General features: G+C 30.5%; 1 protein-coding gene across 3 annotated transcripts in view; it reads left to right on the top strand.

Moving 5' to 3' along the window:
* The window catches only part of LOC145295975 (tuberin-like), a 182850-nt gene that overhangs the window by 67641 nt on the left and 95038 nt on the right, over positions 1-20171 (top strand). For all 3 annotated transcript variants that reach the window (XM_080141909.1, XM_080141908.1, XM_080141907.1), the window contains exons 5-12: positions 2679-2743; positions 4111-4243; positions 8689-8737; positions 8852-8977; positions 10167-10240; positions 13229-13355; positions 15316-15459; positions 20009-20152. In XM_080141909.1, the coding sequence (XP_079998035.1) occupies positions 2679-2743; positions 4111-4243; positions 8689-8737; positions 8852-8977; positions 10167-10240; positions 13229-13355; positions 15316-15459; positions 20009-20152 (862 nt within the window). The remainder of the gene's footprint in view (positions 1-2678; positions 2744-4110; positions 4244-8688; positions 8738-8851; positions 8978-10166; positions 10241-13228; positions 13356-15315; positions 15460-20008; positions 20153-20171) is intronic.

Genomic DNA, 20171 nt, shown 5'->3' with positions numbered 1-20171 from the left:
CTATTTGCAAAATTTAACTGATATTTGTTGTCAGCATACCCACCCGAAAATACTATTAAAAAAAAAAAAGGAGGGGTTCAGTGCCCATGGCAGAGAAGTAGATTTATTTATCAATAAAAGTTGCGGAGAAGTAAATTTATTTATCAATAAATGTCGTCATTTAAAAAAGAAAATTGTGGAAAAATTATCCCAAAGTTTATTACAAAAACGTTTTGTTTTCGCACTATTCAACAATTTGTTCATCCGCGCATGTAAATTAAAAAATATTTGTAAAAGTGAGAAGTTATCAGTAAATGATTTAGTTTTTTTTTTTTAAATTTATTTATTTATTTATTTTTTTACATTAGGTCCATCTCCACAAATGTTAAGAACGGCTTTCAGAATAAACACCCTCAATCTCTCCATGTTAACAACGGATTTTGGAATAAACACCATTTGGGGGGGGGGGGGTATTTGAAAAAAAAAAGTCGATAAAAGTCGTCATTTAAAAAGAAATTTAAAATAAAATGTTTGTAAAAGTGAGAAATTATGAATAAATGTTTAGTAACATTTTTCGGTCCTAATGCAGAGAGTGATCCGCGCTATTTTTTTAAATCGTATTTGCACATTTAATTAAAGTTTTATGATATGTTTTTTTTTTTATTCAATTGCAAGGTTAAAGTACAGAATAGGTACAAAACACCCTCCCCACCCTATGTTAAGAATGGCTTTTTAAATAATAACGTTATTATTTCAGCATGAATCACTCTCTGCATGAGTAAAACTTTTTTCAAAATAAATAAATAAATGTTTGTAAATGTGGCAAATAATCGTTTAGTTACGGCAACGTCAGTAAATAAAATGTTACGTGCGGGGTGGGGTGGGAACTAAGGGAGCGACTATTATTTTTTTCTGCTGGTCGCCATGGAACTCAACGCCCAAGGAGTACAAAAATGTAACTTTTTTTTGTCAAATAAATTTCAAGCAATTTTATCAATAAATAATAGATAGCAACTTCGTTAATTTTACGACTCACCCCAGCATCTTATAAACAGTAAACACCCTAACTTCCACATGTTAAAACGGCTTTCGGAATAAACACCCCCAACCTCCCCATATTAAGGACGGCTTTCAAGGTTTATGGAAGGGCGTTTTTTTTTTTTTTTTTTAACATGTAGAGGTTAGGGTTTTTATAATACGTTGAGGCATGTCGTAAAAATGAAACAGTTTAGAAAAAGTTGAAACAATGCCGTGAAAGAAACTAAACAATTAAAACGTAATGTTTCATGAGTGAAAAGCCTTAACATAAATTTTAAAATTAAAAAATTGGTAAGTACATAAATGAATTTAAATTTTTAAAATATGGGATTATTTTTGTGTGTGTGTGCTAATGCAGAGAGTGATCCGTGCTATTTTTTTAAAATTGTATTTCCACGTTTAATTAAAGTTTTGATATGTTTTTTTTATTCAATTGTAAGGTTAAAGTACAGAATAGGTACAAAACACCCTCCCTTCCTCATGTTAAGAATGGCTTTTTAAATAATAACGTTATTATTTCAGCACGGATCACTCTCTGCATGAGTAAGTTTATTCGCAGTAATGACTAACGAAAATATATTTATTTTATTTAATATTTTAATAATTCGCGAGGTAAATTTATTTTAATAACATAAAAACATACCTCGACTCTAAAGATGGGTTAGGTGAAAGTACAGTACTCATGCAGAGAGTGATCCGTGTTGTAATAATAACGTTAATATTTAAAAAGCCATTCTTAACATGGGGAGGGGAGAGTGTATTTTAACCTTACAATTGAATAAAAAAACATAATAAAACTAATTAAACCAGGAAATACGATTTAAAAAATAGCATGGACAAAAAAAAAACTGTACTTTACCAACCAATCTTATATCGAAAAACAAAAAAAAACTCAAAAAGCAAGCGACAAACTATTTTATTTATTTTTTTTTTCTACTTATCGAGTTAACAGAAAATGAAATCTTTTGTCAATTCGTGGCTGTGAAATGAATCGAACCGGAAGTTCAGTTTTATCAACAAAGCAGATTCGCACTAACGGTTAAAAAAATATATTTATTTTATTTAATATTTTAATAATTCGCGAGGTAAATTTATTTTAATAACATAAAAACATACCTTGACTCTAAAGATGGGTTGTCTGAAAATTTCAAATAAATTGGTAACGTAGAAATATGGTTTTATTCGCTTGTAACGAACCAAATTTACATTTTTATATATATAGATTATAAGCAGTTTTGAAATGCTGCTTTTGTATTTAAACTTGCTTCCTAAGTGTTGAGGGAGTTATGTCCCTTTTTCTTTTGCATGTCAGACCCCCCCCCCCCCATGTTTCTGACTATCAACTGTCATCAGCATGGCTAGACTTTATTTGACAACGATCGAACCCATAACTGCACAAACTACAGAAGGAAAAATTTTGCTTCTGAAATTCCTGTTTAATTTTAGGCATAGAGAGTAATGAAATATGTTGACAGTGGTTGTAGTTAGATGAGTATTTGTTGTGAATATTTTACAGGGATTGGAGCACAATTGATCTCCATTCTATGGTCTTGTCGAGAAATGTAACAAGTTTTTGTCTTAAAATACAAATTAAAAAGTCCATTTGCCCCCCCCCCCCCTCCGCCATCAAAGTAAAAAATTCAATATTCATTATTTTTCAGATTGGAGTTATTCCATGCTCTTACTGCAAATGGAAAGGATTTAACCTATTTTGAAACGGAAATTGGTAAGTTTTTCAAAGAGTATGCATGCATGAATATAAGATAATGGAAGCACCAAAGAAAGAGGAACAAAATCACCAAACTGAGATTTAAATTTGGATTATTTCATTAACTAACCAATGTCATCGACCTTCTTTGAGTGCATCATTTTAAACTTATGACATTCGTATAGAATTTCAAAGTGAACCTTTTATTTAATGCAGATAGTATTAATTTAAGAAGTTTAGTTATATACCAATAAAGCAGAAGAAGTAGGTGCTGTTACGATTGCAACAGTTGGAAGTATATGAAGTAAGTTCAATGTACTTCTGTCATTAACCAACAGAGCGTTACCACTGTCGATTAAGGAAAGGATCAATTGGGCAGTGTGATGATATATGGTAGTGAAATCTGGCCATTGAGGATATAAATTGAATGGATGTGTAATGTGACTTGTTAGACAGGCTTAGACCTTAAAGGAAGATTAAATCTGACAGTATGGGAAAATTTGTGCATAAGAAAAGATACTTTATTTACTTTACTGTTAAAGCTATCTATAGCTTTGTTTATGTGTTTGTAGGCTTGAGTGTATGGTTATGACAGTTTTTGTGTTTTGCATCTGTAGGCATATGTTGCTGTCTGGCTGTGTAGAATTTTGTAACTGCGTTATGATTTACATAGGAGCATGACTGCGGTGGGGCATGTAAGTGTGCATTTGCCTGCGTGTGTCTCGTGTCTAGACTAGCTTGATAAATAGTTTCAAGCAGTCTGACTAACTTCTGTCAGACATTAAAAAGTAAAATATAAATTTTAAATCTATGAAAAAAAAAAAAAAAAAAAAAAAAGCAGGAAAAAATAAATTACTTTAAATGTTTTATTCAGTTTAAAATGATTTTTTTTTAGATTTATTTATTTATTCTGAATGCATTGATCACATATTTAGTTCTTGATAACTTTTGTTGATTTTCCATGACTGTCACGAACAGTTAGGCCTAAAAGGTCTTGCTATTTTATAACCCTACCTGAAATATGTCTACCAATGTCTAGCTAAATAATGCTTGTATAAGTTTAATACCTAATAAATGACCCTATTTATTATCGAGCACTTTTTATATAAACACTGTGGATTCACTGGATTTTTATTCTGTGAACGGAAAATTAACTGGATTAATATATCTATATATCTTATTGAACAATAAATACAAATTTGCCTCTCTTATAGATAAAATTCAAAACCTTTGTTGGATATCAGATCTAATGTGTGTATCTGTACACTAAAGAATTTTGTATGAATATGATCAACTGGTGGGCATTTTTGCTGGTCCCATTTTTTTGGTTTATGAATTATCTGTTTTATTTTTTTATTTTTTTATTTTATTTTTTTTTTTTTCAGGTACCCTGATCCTGAATTGGATGTTTGAGATCTCCAAATCGAATCATATCACTGAATTTCTGGCATTAGTTGTAAATATAATCCGTTACAATGTGGGCTACTTTGACGATTTATCCATGTCTGGGATTATCAAGTATGTTATACTTACTCTCTTCTTTTCAAAATCGTTCCTCTTTTTTAGGTAATCACAACTATTTTATCGTCTTTTGTGCAATCTGATGCTGCTAGATTAGTCTGAAAATACCGGCTTTCTGACCTAAAATGCAGCAAACAGTGATTTTTTTTTTTCCTTTAATTTTGAAAAACTCAATCATATTCTGCTAAGTTAAAAATAAAAACAACAATTTTGTTCGAAACAACCAACCTAAACACCATAAATAAATATTTGAAGATATAAAGAACTTGAAGCTTAAAAACTTTTACTAAAATGACTAATTTATATATATATATATATATATATATATATATATATATATATATATATATATATATATATAAACACGCATACACACACACACACACAGTATTGCAAAATGTTACATTGTATCATAGAATTGAATAAGCATATACCGTTTTGATGTCAATATAATTGGGATAGGTGAAGAAAACTGTTATATTTATTAATTTAGAACACTTATAGCTACCCAGTGTGTGTGTTTTTTATTATTGCATTTTCACCCCAAACAAAGCATAGTGCCATTTTGATGTCAGGGGCCTGGGACATAATTTGCAGGAATACTATGTAGGGAGTTGAGCAGCAAGATGTTTGTTGACATTACACTTGAACTTCTGCATGTCACTACAGTCAGGAAAGCAGGAACCCAGAAGGGAATTCCAAAGTTCCAGGGAAGAAACTATTAGAGTAGAAGGCTTTCTAGAATATCGTGATCTCTACTGTTTAGGTGTGGAATTTTGTTGCTTGTCGGGTTTGTCGGGGATACTTACATCGATGGGGGTACAAAGGCTTGTAGTTGTAAATATGCTTTTAAAGATTTTTTTTTTTTTGTATCTTCAAAAATATGCTGCAAATGTGACTTATTCTGACCTGTACCTAAATTTTCCTGTCAAATTGATAATAAAATTCTGAGAAAAAAGTTTATTTCTCATAAGAAATTTTCTAAGTGTTTTGAAAAACATTAAAAAAAATTTTTTTGCTTTGTTTTTTTTAGTTTTATGTTTTGACCATGTTTTTCCTGTTGGCTAGGAGCAAAGAGTAGTGTTTGTTCTGATACTGACTGAGGATGGAGTGTAGTGAAGAAGTCCTAGACTGAGGCAATTTTAATTTTTGTCTCAATCCAGAGTGCCCCTTTATGGGGAGCTGGATTTCCTCACATTAAAAGCCAGCCTTGTGTCAAACTTTGCCCTCATGGAAAGACAAATAAATGGGCACTATAGGTTTTTTTTTTATTGCTTGTTTGTTTAAAACTTGCAACATCAGACTTTTAATGGGCTGTTATTTTTATTTTTTATTTTTTGTAATTTGATGAACTTCCTTTATGTCCATGTTTGTAATTTTGTTAAATGCTGTTTAGCAAATTCTGTGTTATCAACCTTTCTTTTGTATTCAGACAGTCAAACAATAATAAATACACTTAAAATTCAATGATCAACTATTTTTAAATTTGAACAAACATGATATAGACTGTATTATTTGAATTAATTGGAGAATTATTCTCATTTTGAGTGTTATCTGCACACCGTTTCGGTTAATGTAATCTTTGTCATTCAGGTGTAAAAGTCACCAGGTTCTTTTCTTTTTTGTTTTTGTTTTTTATTTGGCACTATGAAAGATCGAAGGTTACATCGATCAAAACTTTGTGCAGATAACACTAAAGATGAGAATAATTGTCCTTCAAATCCAAATAATATAAACATTCGTAACTCATCTAAAAAATTCAAAACTGTAACATGATATAGCTCTTTCAAACTGGTACATTTTGACAGAGAGGGTTGTTTATCTTTCGACAACAAATTCATTATTTACGAAGAAACCAAAATTCATGTTTTAAATAGGATTTTAAAATTTTGTTTTATTTTAAACTATTGCACATTTGATTTCAATAAATAAACTATTAATAATAAATAAAAAGAAATGTGTGTTTCGTATAAGTGAGAAACCTACACACACATGAAATTATAAAGTTTAAAATAACTTACAATGCTTAATTAAAAGTACTTACAGATAATTAGTAGGTTAAAATGAAAATGTTATAGGTGTGGCACTTATTCCAAAACTCCACCCAATAATTGGTATTCATTTTTTTGTTTTTTTTCTTTCCTCTAAGATTTATCATTCAATAATATGATGGTCTTTCAAACAATTACAATTATGCAGCAATTTCTTTAATGGTTTGTAAAATGTAATAAAATACTTGACTTTGTTTTTTGTTTGTTTTTTATTTCCTTTATATGTATATATACTAAAGAAATTAAATGGCTGCCAAAATAGCCTGCATAAATCTTGACATATTTCTTTATTTTATATTTGAAAAAAAAATTCTGCATTGTATTGGCTTATAAATGTAAAACTTATTTATTTCAATTAAAATTTTAAATAATGGTTATATCACGGGAACACAATCCAACTAATTCACTTAATGTGTGAGTTGCATATCACCCAAAAATTCGAAGACATCACTATTGAAGAAAAACATACAAACTCTATTTTCTTTGTTTTAACACCATGCGATGAGAAAAAAAGTAAAAAAATATATATCCTGATAAAGCCGTATAATGTTGAAAAATTTTGATTTTTTTTTTTTTTTTTTTTTTTTTTTTTTTTTTTTTTAACAAATAAATATTTATTTAAAAAAAAAAATCTATTTGTATTGACTTATAATTGAAAATTTGTTATTTATTTTTTTCATTTTATTTTAAAAATCTGCGTTCTATTGACTAATAAATGTAAAACATTTCAGTTTAAATTTTGAACACAATCTAACTAATCTTTTGATTAGTCATTTGGAGAGTGGTTGTTGAGTTTTACAGCACATCAACTGTCGTTGAGTCATTTTATGTCAAAATCTATGTTTTGTAAATGATTGGCTTGTGGATTAATTCGTTTTTTAGTCATATTTTTGTGAACAAAGTATCGACTTATTCTTGCTTTTAAATGTTTATTTACTTTTGATTTTTTTTTCTGATTAATGTTTTCTGTATTATAAGATTTCCATTAAACAATTAACAAAAAATAATTCTAAATCACACCGGGTCCTGTAATTTTTTTTTTTTTTTTTTTCTATTGCATTAAAAAAACTTAAGAGACTTAGAAATACCTTGACGAAAAAATTTTTTTTATTTTTTTTATTTTTAGAATAGCAGAATGACATTTTCAAACACTAAGCTAATATTAATTATTAACACAGTTGCTCACTTAATGTTTATTTATTTGCAATTTATTTTTTTTTTTTTTTCAAACATAAAATATATAATCTTTTCCATTCGAATAAATAGATGCTATTAAATATAAAATTCTGTTAAAAACTTGAATCCAGAACCAATTCTCAAGTCCATAAAAAAAAAAATGTGTGTTCCCCCCCCCATACTAGAAACAGGCTATGCCTACTCTGTTACTCACACCAGACAGCAATAGTTTGTTGCCAGAATATGATAGCCTGTTGTCATGGTTACAAAAATAATTGACAATTTTTACTTTTTATCATTTGAAGTTTGTTAGAAATTAGAAAATTTGTTGTTCAGAAGACAGATTTCACAATGCAAGTTTAGAATAAGTGAAAAATCCTTACAAATGTAATGTGATCTTGCAGTAAATGAAAATTAATCATAATGGAAATTATTAAATCAGGCCAACCTAAACATTGGGCAAAATTCTATTTCCTCTCAAAAAGGAATTTACAAAACTGATATGAAAGTGCAACTTGAACTATTCATTTAAGATTCATTTCAATAGAATAACAATATATATATATATATTGAATATTCTTAATATAATTTATAGCATAGTAGAGATCAAGCTTGATTTTGTCTTAAAAAAAAAAAAAAAACAAGACTCCAAATTAGATCATATAAGAGTAGACAGAATTTTTTTTGTGTGTGAAAGTCCACTAAAAGAACTCTGTTAAACTGTAGAGTTTAACAAGTGGATATTTTTCTTTAAAATGAGACTATGTTTAAATGCGTAGACATGCATAATCTTGTTAATAAGTTAAAGAATACCAATTTAAAAAAAAATTAGTTACCTGTCACTGAAAATAGTAATCTTACACTAAGTAACCTAAAGAAAAAAAGAAACTATTAATGACACAAGGGAAGAATTGTATATTTATAAATAGGAAATATTAAATGTTGTTTAAATCCAAATTTTACCAAAATAACTAAAAACAAAAAGCAATTATCACAAGCTGAAATTAAAAATAATTTTGTTATCTTTACCTATTTTCACACTAAATTGGTTGATTTATGAGACCTATTTGATTTATAATAATAATTATACAATGATTTTTTTTAATTATCTTATAACTATTCTCCTTTTAACTATTTTTCTGTTTCATCCATTTATTTCCTGTAAAATATTTTTTAACTTAATTTAATTGAACCTTTTTCCTATTATTTTCCAAGATGCACCTGTACTCTGACTGCAACAGTTAAAGATCTGAATGATATTCAGGTACATATATATTTTTTTCCATTCAATTTTTAACTAAATTTAACTGTATGAAAAAAATTGTTTTTTACTTTATTTTTAAATTTCTTTTTAATAAATTCATTTTTTGTCTTTCAGCAATGTGTGGAACTTTTAGGCCTGGTTATTCATCTTCAATGTGTTCCATCTGAATGTCTGACTTATATTATTACCGTCCTGTGTCGCACTTTGAACATCAAAAATAATGGAAATGCTAGCCGAGAGGTAAATACATTTGCTCAATACAATTCAAAACTCTCCTTTGTCTATTTTGTTAAACACTAGTAGGACTACATTGGCACATGGACAGACAGAAAGATAGGCACCAGCACATCACAAAAATTCCTACTGTAAATCATTATTATAATAATGTGGTTTGGGGATTATTGTATTTTGATTACTTATTATAATGACATTTATTTGTGCAGTGGCTATGGATTTTTATCCTCAGCCTCCAAAATCAACAGAGATTAAACCATTCCTGTAATATGATATGATCCCTGTTGATTTTGCGGTAATTTTCTGTGCAGTTCTAGGAGGTTCATCTTCCCAGGCCTTGCCTTGGGAAGGGGTTAGTTTACTGCTAATCGCCTGAGGCGCCCTCACCGGGAAATGTCGAGGGGGGGCTGGCTAGGCAATTTTTTCAGGTCCAAGTTTTCCTCCTCGAGACACTGACTTCTCAATCCCACTTTCCAACCCTGGTGTCTAAGTTCTTGCAGAGGGAGAGAACTAAATAATTAAAAAAAAAAAAAGAGATTTTTTTATCTTCGATTAGACCAGATTGTGCACCGATGCAAGTTTTCTGAGTAGTAATACTTCCGCACAAACTCATGACCAATTGGAAATGGCTGTTTTTATTTGTGACACCATCGCTAGAAGATTACCATACAGGGCTAACAGGCTCCCTTTAACTGTTTTAGTTTTTCAACAGAGCACATCCCCCCTTCCTAGACCTATTTCCTTTACCTTGGCTGAGGAACTCTGTCTACTTCCCCCCTCTGTATTGTAACATGCAAGAATATCAGAGAGAGGCTAATAAAAGGGTAACATGGAACTCTGCAAGGTAGGGGCGTTCATCTTCCTAGGGTATTATGCATACCTGCTTATATGTAGTAATGCCATATAGTGAAAAAAAATTCCCTGCCATTACTTTAGATTATGATAATGATCTATAGTGCCTTCTTAAAAGTAATCAAGGATGAGGGAAATGTTTAAAAATGTTGTGCATTGATCAACTTGACCAACAAGCAAGAGAAATACTGGAAAGAAAAAATTTGTTTTATCTTAACTCATTAAATCTACCAAACAAATGTCTTTAGTAGACGCTATTCACTTAACCTAACACTGGGTAGCCATATTTGTTTTTAATATTTTGATTGATAATAAAAAATGTATTTGAAATTCTTTATTTTAGGTGATGAGAAAGTTGCTAAGTACGCATCTTGGACATCATGTGGTTCACCTAATGTGTTGTATGTTAGAAGAAAAGTAAGTTTTAAATAATATATAGATATTAAAATTGCATGTATATACAATTAAACCAGATATAGTTTTTTTTCTTCTTTTTTCCATTGAGGGGATAAAAATTTTTGGCAATTCCTATCACCTTATACAACCAAATACACAAAAATGAACTTGCATTTTTATATATATATATATATATATATATATATATACATACACACACACACTGTTTTCCTGTGTTTTTATTTTATTTTTTTTGTTTTTTCCTTTGTTTGTTGGCTCATTGTATTGTCTTATATTTTTTCTTTTTTACTAATTTAAACACTATTATTTTAACTTTTAATTCATTTTATTTTTAATATCCTCTGACTGCTCTCCAGACAAGGACTTCTTTGAACTTTTCTCCAATTTTCATTAAGGACCTGACTTTTGTAAAAGCAAAATCACCTGACAGTCCCTCATTATTTATAACTAGTTGGCTGAAACATACTTATGAATATGTGGCAATATCTAAATGTTTATGTAAAAATAAAAAGTATATCTTGCTCTACTTTGGTATTGAGCACTTTTGTAGATATATATGAATAAATGTGAAATCTTTTCCATTTATTCAAACTATATTCATATCAAAATACTGTAGGTTTATTTAATTCAATTTTACATTAAAACATTTTCAAATACAATTATATATACCCAATGAAACACTAAGTTACGCTGATCTAGATGCTTTATTTACATAATAATTTTATAAACAGTCTTAATTAAATTAATATTCAGCACAATTCACTTTGATTTCCAGTTTTCTTATATGTTTTTTAGTAGTAGTAGTTGTAATATTATGACAATTTAATGAAAACCTTTTAATACTCCAAATTATTTTGAAATTCAAATGATGACTTCCAATCACGTTTATGCATGCATATCTTTACACAAAACTTGAATGCCTATTAGACACTATCCTCAAGTGTCTAAGGTATCTCTGTACAGTGTCAGAACAATCTGGCATGAGGATACTTTTCCTAGAAGTACACCCTGACCAAATATTCAAAAGAACAATATTCTCAGCCCTAATAAGATCTCCTCATTATGGCTAACCCACATTAGCTTTCATGAGGAACTAGCCTGGGTGCCCGGCATTGCCCAGGTGTTTGGAGGTGTATGTTGAGCAAAAAAGAAAACAGTGGCAGTAGGCAGGCAGACAGGCTCTAACCTGTACCGCGAAGGAGGAAGAGAATTTGAAACAAAAAAAAACATGACGTCTTTGCTGTTACGCCCATCGCCAAACTGGAAGTGGCGAAGATTTAAATTTAAAATCGAAAAGTGGGGATGGCTTTCGAAAATATTAGCAAAAAAAGCGACCCCTTCCTGTAGAAAAGTGCCCAGTTGAGGGTGAAGAAATTGTTTATAGCCAATTTTTTTATATTTGTCGTACAAAAGGGCGGGCTTCAAAATGAAACCGATCTCGTGAAAATTTGGTGCCTTTGTTGAAAGTTTTAGGCAGGCATACATACATACATACATACATTTAAACAGACAGGTGAGATTTAGATTATAGATTAGCACTTTCTCCAAGAGTTGTTACCTCAAGCAATAGCATAAAGCTGGATTCTCCATGAGACTAGATAAATTAAAGAGACTAAAAAGGAAGATATACTACAACATATGGAAATGGTTAATTGGGGAGAGGAAAATTATGTACTTAATTTCTTTACTAACTCGGTGTTTGAGAGATAAAGAACTATAATAGAATATTCGAATATTTGTATCTCATAAAGAGATCAAGTGTTAGCCTCAGGTAGGGGGCGCCTTGATTTCTGAGAACTCTGACTGAAGGAAATAAAACAAAAAAGACAACTTAGATTACCATAAAATAATTTATTTTTAAAAATAAACTCCACACTGAACACAATACAAAATCTTTCTTTTAATAATTAAGTATATACTTTATTTTTAAAACTGAGTTTGCTTTTGTTGTTGACAATGATGCTACTGCTGATAACAACCATTATATTTTTATTTTCATCTGAAAACATGAAAAACTCGTTATTAAAACAGCGATTTATTTAGTCAGTGAGGCTAGATATAAATTTAAATTTACATTCATATTTAGTAAATTTTAATTAAAAATGATTTTCATAGTGTTATTTGATATATTCAAATGTTGTATATATTTACACCATCTTAAAAATGGAACTGTAACAATCGTACGGGAATGGATTAATAAAAAGCAACAAAAATGCCTTAAAACACTTGAAAACAAACACAAAAAAGGCAGGCAAGTACAAAAGTAACTTTTATTGTTTATGGAAACAGTTATTTCTTAATAGATTTTATTTGCTTTTTTTTTATATCACCCCAATTTTTTTTTTTTTTTTTTTTTTTTTTTCCTTGATAATCACCCAGAGTTTTTATTTCTTTCTTTCATTATCGGGAATTCTATTTTTATGCTTATACAAAATCAAATCTCAACATTTGAATATATCAAATAACACTATGACAATCATTTTTAATTAAAATTTACTAAAATATGAATGTAAATTTATATTTATATCTAGCCTCACTGACTAAATAAATCGTTGTTTTAGTAATAATGTAATGTATTCCAAAAGGAATGCCTCCTATTTTTTATTCCACTTGAATGGATCGGAGGCGATTGCAAATTGCATTGTTATGATGACTGAACTTACGCATTCATAACCTGAAAGTTTCATCTTTCTGTTGAAAATATTGATGGTGTGAAGCTCTAAGAAACCACACTTATCATAGCTCTTCAACTTTTTGAGTTAAAAACAAAAATAAAAATAGGCTTTTGGAATGACCCTTGTGTATAGACAGAACTACAAAGTGTGAACAAATAACTTGATGGATTGCTATAAAAATCTATTTAAAAAATGTGAAATTGAGTAAAATATATCTTTTTTTTTTTTTTTTTTTTACCATTTTGTCTTACTGTATTCTATTCATTGTTTGAACTTCAGAGCAGAGAAATAATTTTAGTTTTCTTTTTGCCAGAGATCATCCAATTGATGAACAAGTGCTTCGTGCAGCTGTCTACTACCTTGGTATGGCTTTGTGGGGTGCCAGGAAAGTGACAACATTAAGTCAACCACCATCTGCAGTGTTGCCATCCTTTTTACAAGTAAGTCTGCTCTTCATTTTTCTATGTGCTTGTCTGTTTCTATTTGTCATCTTTGACTTAGTTCAAAGACATACTCACTTACTGTCAAACCTATAGCCATATATAAATTACCAATATTGTGTTTAGTTATGACTTAGAAGCCTGAACGTTTCTTTCCCTGATTTAAAATGTTGAACAAAGCATATGAGAAAGTGAGGCCTTTTAGGTTCAGGTCAGTGGCAAAAAATATGCTAACCAATGGAATAGTGATATATATAATCACTAGCAGTGCTACCCAGCTTTGCCTGGAGCAAAAGTGTAATATATTTCTATTAAAATTTGTATTCTTTATCTTTCTCTGTTTTCTCCTTGCTCTGGTTCTTTCCCACCCTCCTCGCTTGCTTATTAGCCCAGCCCAGCCCATTTTGGACATATATTTTTATAGATTACTTGAGGAATGAATCGGCATAAGGGAAAATAACTTCTTGAAAAAAATTAGTTACTTTCATTTAGTTATTACATCGGACCCAATCAAATCTATACCAGTTTAGGGTCAAAGAATAATTAATTTACGATTATGTATTTCAAAATTTTAGATATCATTCATCTAGGGCAACACTGATCAAAAGTATGTTATGAAATCTATGACATGCATAGCGTGATTAACGCTGTATTGAGTGAACGCAACTTGTTTGTGTCAGGGAGTGAAAAGGGGTCAGCAAAGGTTATCGATGACAGAGCGTGCACCTGTGTTATGAGACAGGTCAGTGAGTGTATTTTGGATGCAAGTGATTAACAGGAGTTGCAGATCCCCCCCCCACACACACACACCCTGATATTAATAGAAATCCATATCGGAATTTTTTAGTCAGTCAGCCAGTTGAGAGTTAGTTTGTTTTTACACCATAAGTATTATTGCTTAAAATTATTTTGTTAACTAAAAACATGTTCACACACACACACACACATAAAATACATCAAATAAATAAATTATTGGATAACACATTTGGCTCATATAAAGTATTTTAAAATTTTATAATGGGGGAATCTTTATCAAATTAAAATTTAATATAAAATGATCCCCCATTTCTGAGTCCTTCTAAAAATTTTTTTTTCATAGTAAGAAAAAGTAAAAAGAAAAAAAAACATTGTATTCGATTTTTCTTAAAATATAAAGAAATCAATAAATATTTAATTACGTATTATATTTTTATATTAACAAAACAGATGTTAATCATTGAAAAACATAGTATTATATTTTTCCAAAACAAAAACAATAAATAATTGTATTTTATAAGTAATATTTTGATAATACTACAACAGATCCAAACCATTGAAAAAGTCTTCTAATTTAAAAAAACAAAACAAAAAACAATAACATTCTATGAGTCGACACACGTTTATACAGCACCAACTGCCAGTGATTATCACTCCCTTCGAATAGAGATTTGACACTTATCATGGTTTCCAGCGAGTTCCAGTTGCAAAGGCAGTACACACAAGTAATAACCCCAAAACAGCACCACTGTCACCCCCCCCCCCCCCCAACAATCATAGTTTAATTTGTGTTTTGGGAGGATGGGGATCCTTATCAAATATGTTCTGGCTTTGTGATCTGCTTTCACTAGGCAACGTTGGTACACGGGTCCTGCTAGTTTTAAAATAAAACTACTTTTCTATCACAAATACATGCATCATACAGATTTTTCTTAATGCTTCTAAGTCTTCATTATTAATTCTGCCATGAAGAGAAAGAACTATTTAGCCAGTAGATCCCCCCCCATAAAAAAGGTAATAGCAAAATTTTTCAAAGTTTTATTTAAAGTTTTCTCAAAGCAATAGTTTTATTCATAGATTTAAACTTACAAATAGATTGAATAACTTAAAAGAAGAAAAAAAAACTTTCTTGAATCCTTAGAAAAGATTGTAATATCTGCATGGTCTATTTTTTGTTCTTTGAATATAATGTTATCTTTTGTAGGTATTGGAAAGAGGAAGCCAACTTGTAGCATTTGAAATCTCTCTGAGTGTCGGTCAATTAGTGAAGAAATACGGACAAGTATTGACCTACGCTGGTTGGGATATGATCATGGATATTCTTAGTTTACTGCTTAAAAATCCAGAAGTAAGTTAAAGTTTTATTAGCAAATGTTTGTGCAGGTTGAAACTCCATTTTGGAATTGGAAAACAATCGAACGCTAAAGAAATTGATATTTCTTTGAATTTGTGCTTTGAGAAATGATGATTTTATAATTTGATCCACATCTTTTTTTTTTTTTTTATTGTTGTTCTTTATCATTTTGGGGGATCTTGAAGATGACAAATTAAAGTCTAGTGGGAACCATTTTGGAATTTTTGATAAAATGAAGTGGGACATAAAAATGGACAAAATACTTATATTTGACCTGATGGCATTAGAAGAAAATGGAATATGAACAGTATAGAAAGATATGTACAGAACAGGAGACTATTGCCTTTGTCACATTGAAAGAATGGATGAGAATCTTTTTTTCTTTATGGAAATTGCTTCATACAAGACATAAAGCCATTTAATGTAAGAAGTTAACAAGAATAAAAGTTTATCACAAAGGCAGGAGATGTCTATTAGCCTTAGTCTTGAAAAGCTAGAGGCTATAGGTAGGAAAAAAAACAATCAGTGGGTTTGCAATAGGAATAAGGAGATTTCCTAGAATGATGTATCAAAACAGCGAATTGATGGAGACCACTAGACCAAGAAGTCAAATGAGCTGGAACAAAGGAAGCAGGGAATAGATAAAATAAACAAAATATTAATGCAGTTGAACTGTTGACCTACAAGGAAGATGACATGTGAACAAGATAGGGTGATGGAGATGTGCGCAGAACTGAAGACCTTGTTGGTTTGGTCACATTGAAAAAATGGATGAGAGTTGTTGGATCAATAGATTTAGAACAATTGAAAGTAGCACAGTTAGTTGGGAAAGGGCCAAAGAAAGTATGGGAGGAAGTGATAAGGATGAACTTGAGAAAAAGAAATAAAGATCTGGCCAAATATGGATTAGTTTGCAAGTCAATTTCTAAAAGCTGTCTATCACATGCCAGCATATAAATTGGATGTAAAACGGAATATGATGATGATGACTGAATTATATAAAAATAAAAAATAAAATATGCATAAAGTGCACTTGAAAACCAAATTACAACGCAATTTTTAGAAAATAAACAAATATTTTACTTGCTTGAAATTTGTAATTTAAATATATTTCGGAGTCAAACTCCATCCTCAGTATCTTGTTTGTTTCTTTTTTCTTTTTCTTGCTATGTTGTAAAGTAGAAGAAAGAAAAGTCAGTAATAAAGATCCGCGCATTGTCTCTCAGTGGTTATATTTTGAAATGTCGGGAACTGTGCATTGCCGACGCAAGATTAACTTCAGATGTGTGAGTTCCATTATAGAAGTGTTGATTTAATTTGAATAAAATAAAATACACATCAAGTGCGCTTGAAAGCCAAATTACAATGCAATTTTACAAAAATAAACAAATATTTTATAAAGGAACTCACACCCTTGACACATGTGATTGGAAATCGCTTGCGAATTTAATATTTTCTAGATTCTTCCTCCTTTAAAGAAAGCAGCTTAACCTGCTCAAAGTGCATTCTGCTCTAGGAGCAGTCAAGAATCACAGACAAGAAAAAAACAGCCTATTGTTCATCTGTAACCCCCATTGTCTTAAGTCAGGATTTAATAATTAAGAATAACAAATTAACACTTCTACCTACTCATGGCTGTCAAAATGAGAACAATCTACATGGATTAAATAACGATTTCAGTTTGAAATTCCATACAGGTCTCCGAGATCAAATAGATATACCTGAAGAATGTCGGATGTTATACTGACCAAAATGTTGTGACTATAAAAACCAAGATACTTGTCCGAATAATCTATTTTATAATATATAATCAATCCGCTTCTCAAAATTGCTGCAATGAAAACCTCAAACCTTTTTTCAAAAGATCAAACCAAATAATTAATAACACTATGCAACACTCCAAAAAAGTACAGGACGTCTGTAGCCATTTTTATGTGATGATGATGCCCATTATGGCTAGAACTAAATCAAATATAGCGTACCATATGACTCTTTTACACCTAGTAGTTGTATTCCAAAATTCATAATTGTCAGTTAATTAGTTTGAGTGAATCCTGTTCATAAAAATATATAAGCATATACACACATACCTAATTTCATATAGAAAAATTCCAAAAGAATTCTACATTTCAAAATATCCCTCACCAAGGAAAACAGTATAATGTTAACAATATTTTTGATTCTAAATGACTAAACAGTGATTGAGGAGACATAAAAACAGAAGTTTTCTAACCTAAAATGGCTAACCAATCGTGATTCCACCATTGAAAGCCCCCTTGTGAACCTGAAAACTTATCCAAGTCCTCCTTGATGATTGTTCAGCTCCGCCAATACGCTTGCAACACCCAGGCGGAATGGTAGAAAGGACTACGTTGCAGAATCTCTCTTTTTCTGGATGACAGACTACATGCCCATATGTTCGACGATGTTACTGAAATAAAAAAGCAAAGACTTTATCTTTTTTAAAATTTTCTTCCTTTGAAGATTGTAATGCTGGGTATGGGGCAGCCAAAGCAGCTGCCAACATTATGTCTATTAAAGCACAAGTGCAACAAGTTCATCAGAGCATATTCCATTTAAGTTTAAAAAAAAAATTTTCTTTATTGCCTTTTCACTCCAAAACAAGGCACAGTGCCACTTTGATGTAGAGGGCTACTATCTGAGACATAATTTGTAGGGATACTATGCAGGGAGTTGAGCAGCAAGATGTCTGTTTACATTGCACTTAAACTTCTGCATGTTAGTACAGTCAGGGAAGCAGGAATCCGGAAGGAAATTTCAAAGTCTAGCAGTCCTAGGGAAGAAACTATTTGAGTAGAAGGCTTTCTACTGTGTAGCGGTGTGATTTTGCTGCTTATCGGAGTTGTCTGGGGTGTACAAGGGCTTGTAGTTTGTCTGAGCACCTGCCATTAAAATACTTGTAAAACAGGCAGGTTGGTTGGTTGTTTTTGTTTTACGGCATATCAACCCTTTTTGGGTTATTTAATGTCGAATCTAAAGATTTTGAAGAAAAAATTTTTAATAGAATATATTTGTTGTTTTCAAGTCGGTTTCTATTTAACCCATAGTTGGAACCCTAACAGGTACTACCACTCTGGGTCAGAGTGGACCTGGGAGCAATGGTAATTAAAGGGTGGCTCCACACTCCCCAATGCCCACAAGCTGGGGCCTCACCACTGGATATAGTTTAAGGTCATATCCAGGACCCCCATTGAGGGACTTTTACCCTCTGCAGGGGGGCAGTCGGTGTATTCTAATTCCCCACCGACAGGGCCGTAAAACAGGCAGAGGGATGCAACATTTCATTAGTGGGACAATGGTTGAAGCCTAGCTGATAGTGTGGAACCTATTAAGTACTTGTAAATCAGAGGTGCAACATTGTGATGATTGGGCACAGATGAAATAGTAATGTTATACCATAAATTAAAAAATCTTTTAGTCTTCTTTTAAGATTATATTTTAATCAATCTCCCTGGTTTTCTCATTTACTTTAGTTTTGTTAGACTTTTAATCATATAACAATAAACGATGTGGATTAGATTTTTTTTCTTTTTTTTAAAGACACTATCCAAGAGTGAGACTAATGATTTTTGCATCAGCCTAGATGTGGCAACAATATTTCATACATACATGAATGGTGGTTTTGTAGAGATATGTTTTACTTATTAATTTTATTCAATTCTCAGTTATGAAATGGGTTGATTTTTTTTTTTAATCAAATTTTAGTCATTCAATAAATTTTTAAATTTATGACGTGAAATGGTTAAATTTAAAATCAAATCCAAAACCATACCAGTTGATTGTTAGATAATTTTATTCTGAAGTGTATATATATATATATATATATATATATATATATATATATATATATATATATATATATATATATTTCTGTGGAAATAAACTTTATTTACTTATAATTAATACCAATCCTAATTTAAAAAGCTCAATATAATTACAGAGCAATATAATGAATGAATGACAAGTTTATATTCCAAACTGCATGATGTTGACCATCTTACAATTTTATTCCTTTAATTCAGTTGACATTTACAATTCTTCACAGTATTAGTTTCATAGCACAAAATCAATCACTTAATTATTATATCAATCAGTGAATCTATTTTGCCCTTAACTCATCAGAAGAAATAGCAACAATCAATTCATCAAAAGAAGATAAAGTTTGTTTTGACATGATTAAAAATTGGAAGAGAACCTGTAAACATCTTATATGTTTACATTACGCCATTTACAATTTTCGGATTTTTAATCATGTCAAAATGCACTTTATCTCCTTTTGATGAATTGATTGTTCGTATTTCTTCTGACGAGTTAAGGACAATATAGATTTGCTGATTGATATAAATAATTAAGTGAATGATTTTATGCTATGAAACAGATACTGTCAAGAATTGTAAATGTCAACTGAATTAAAGGAATAAAATTGTAAGATGGTCAACATTATGAACTTTGTAATATAAACTGCTGTCATTCATTCATTATATATAAATATGTTTTTCTCTCTTCTCTCCTCTCTTGCCAGTGGTCACCTCCTAAGCAGGTTTCAATGGAGGAACATTTACATAGCACCTTGACTGATATTGAGACCCTTCATCAACATGGCCTCTTCAGTGGATCCACAACAAAACTGTTTCTCATTATTGAATCTTGTGCTGTTAAAAGACCCGTGAGTTTACCTTGATTTT

This window comes from Euprymna scolopes, chromosome 16 (assembly GCF_053919585.1).
Source record: "Euprymna scolopes isolate OS-2025 chromosome 16, ASM5391958v1, whole genome shotgun sequence".
Lineage (NCBI taxonomy): Eukaryota > Metazoa > Mollusca > Cephalopoda > Sepiida > Sepiolidae > Euprymna > Euprymna scolopes.
Note: the sequence above shows the minus strand (reverse complement) of the source record. Positions and strands in the feature narration are given on the sequence as shown.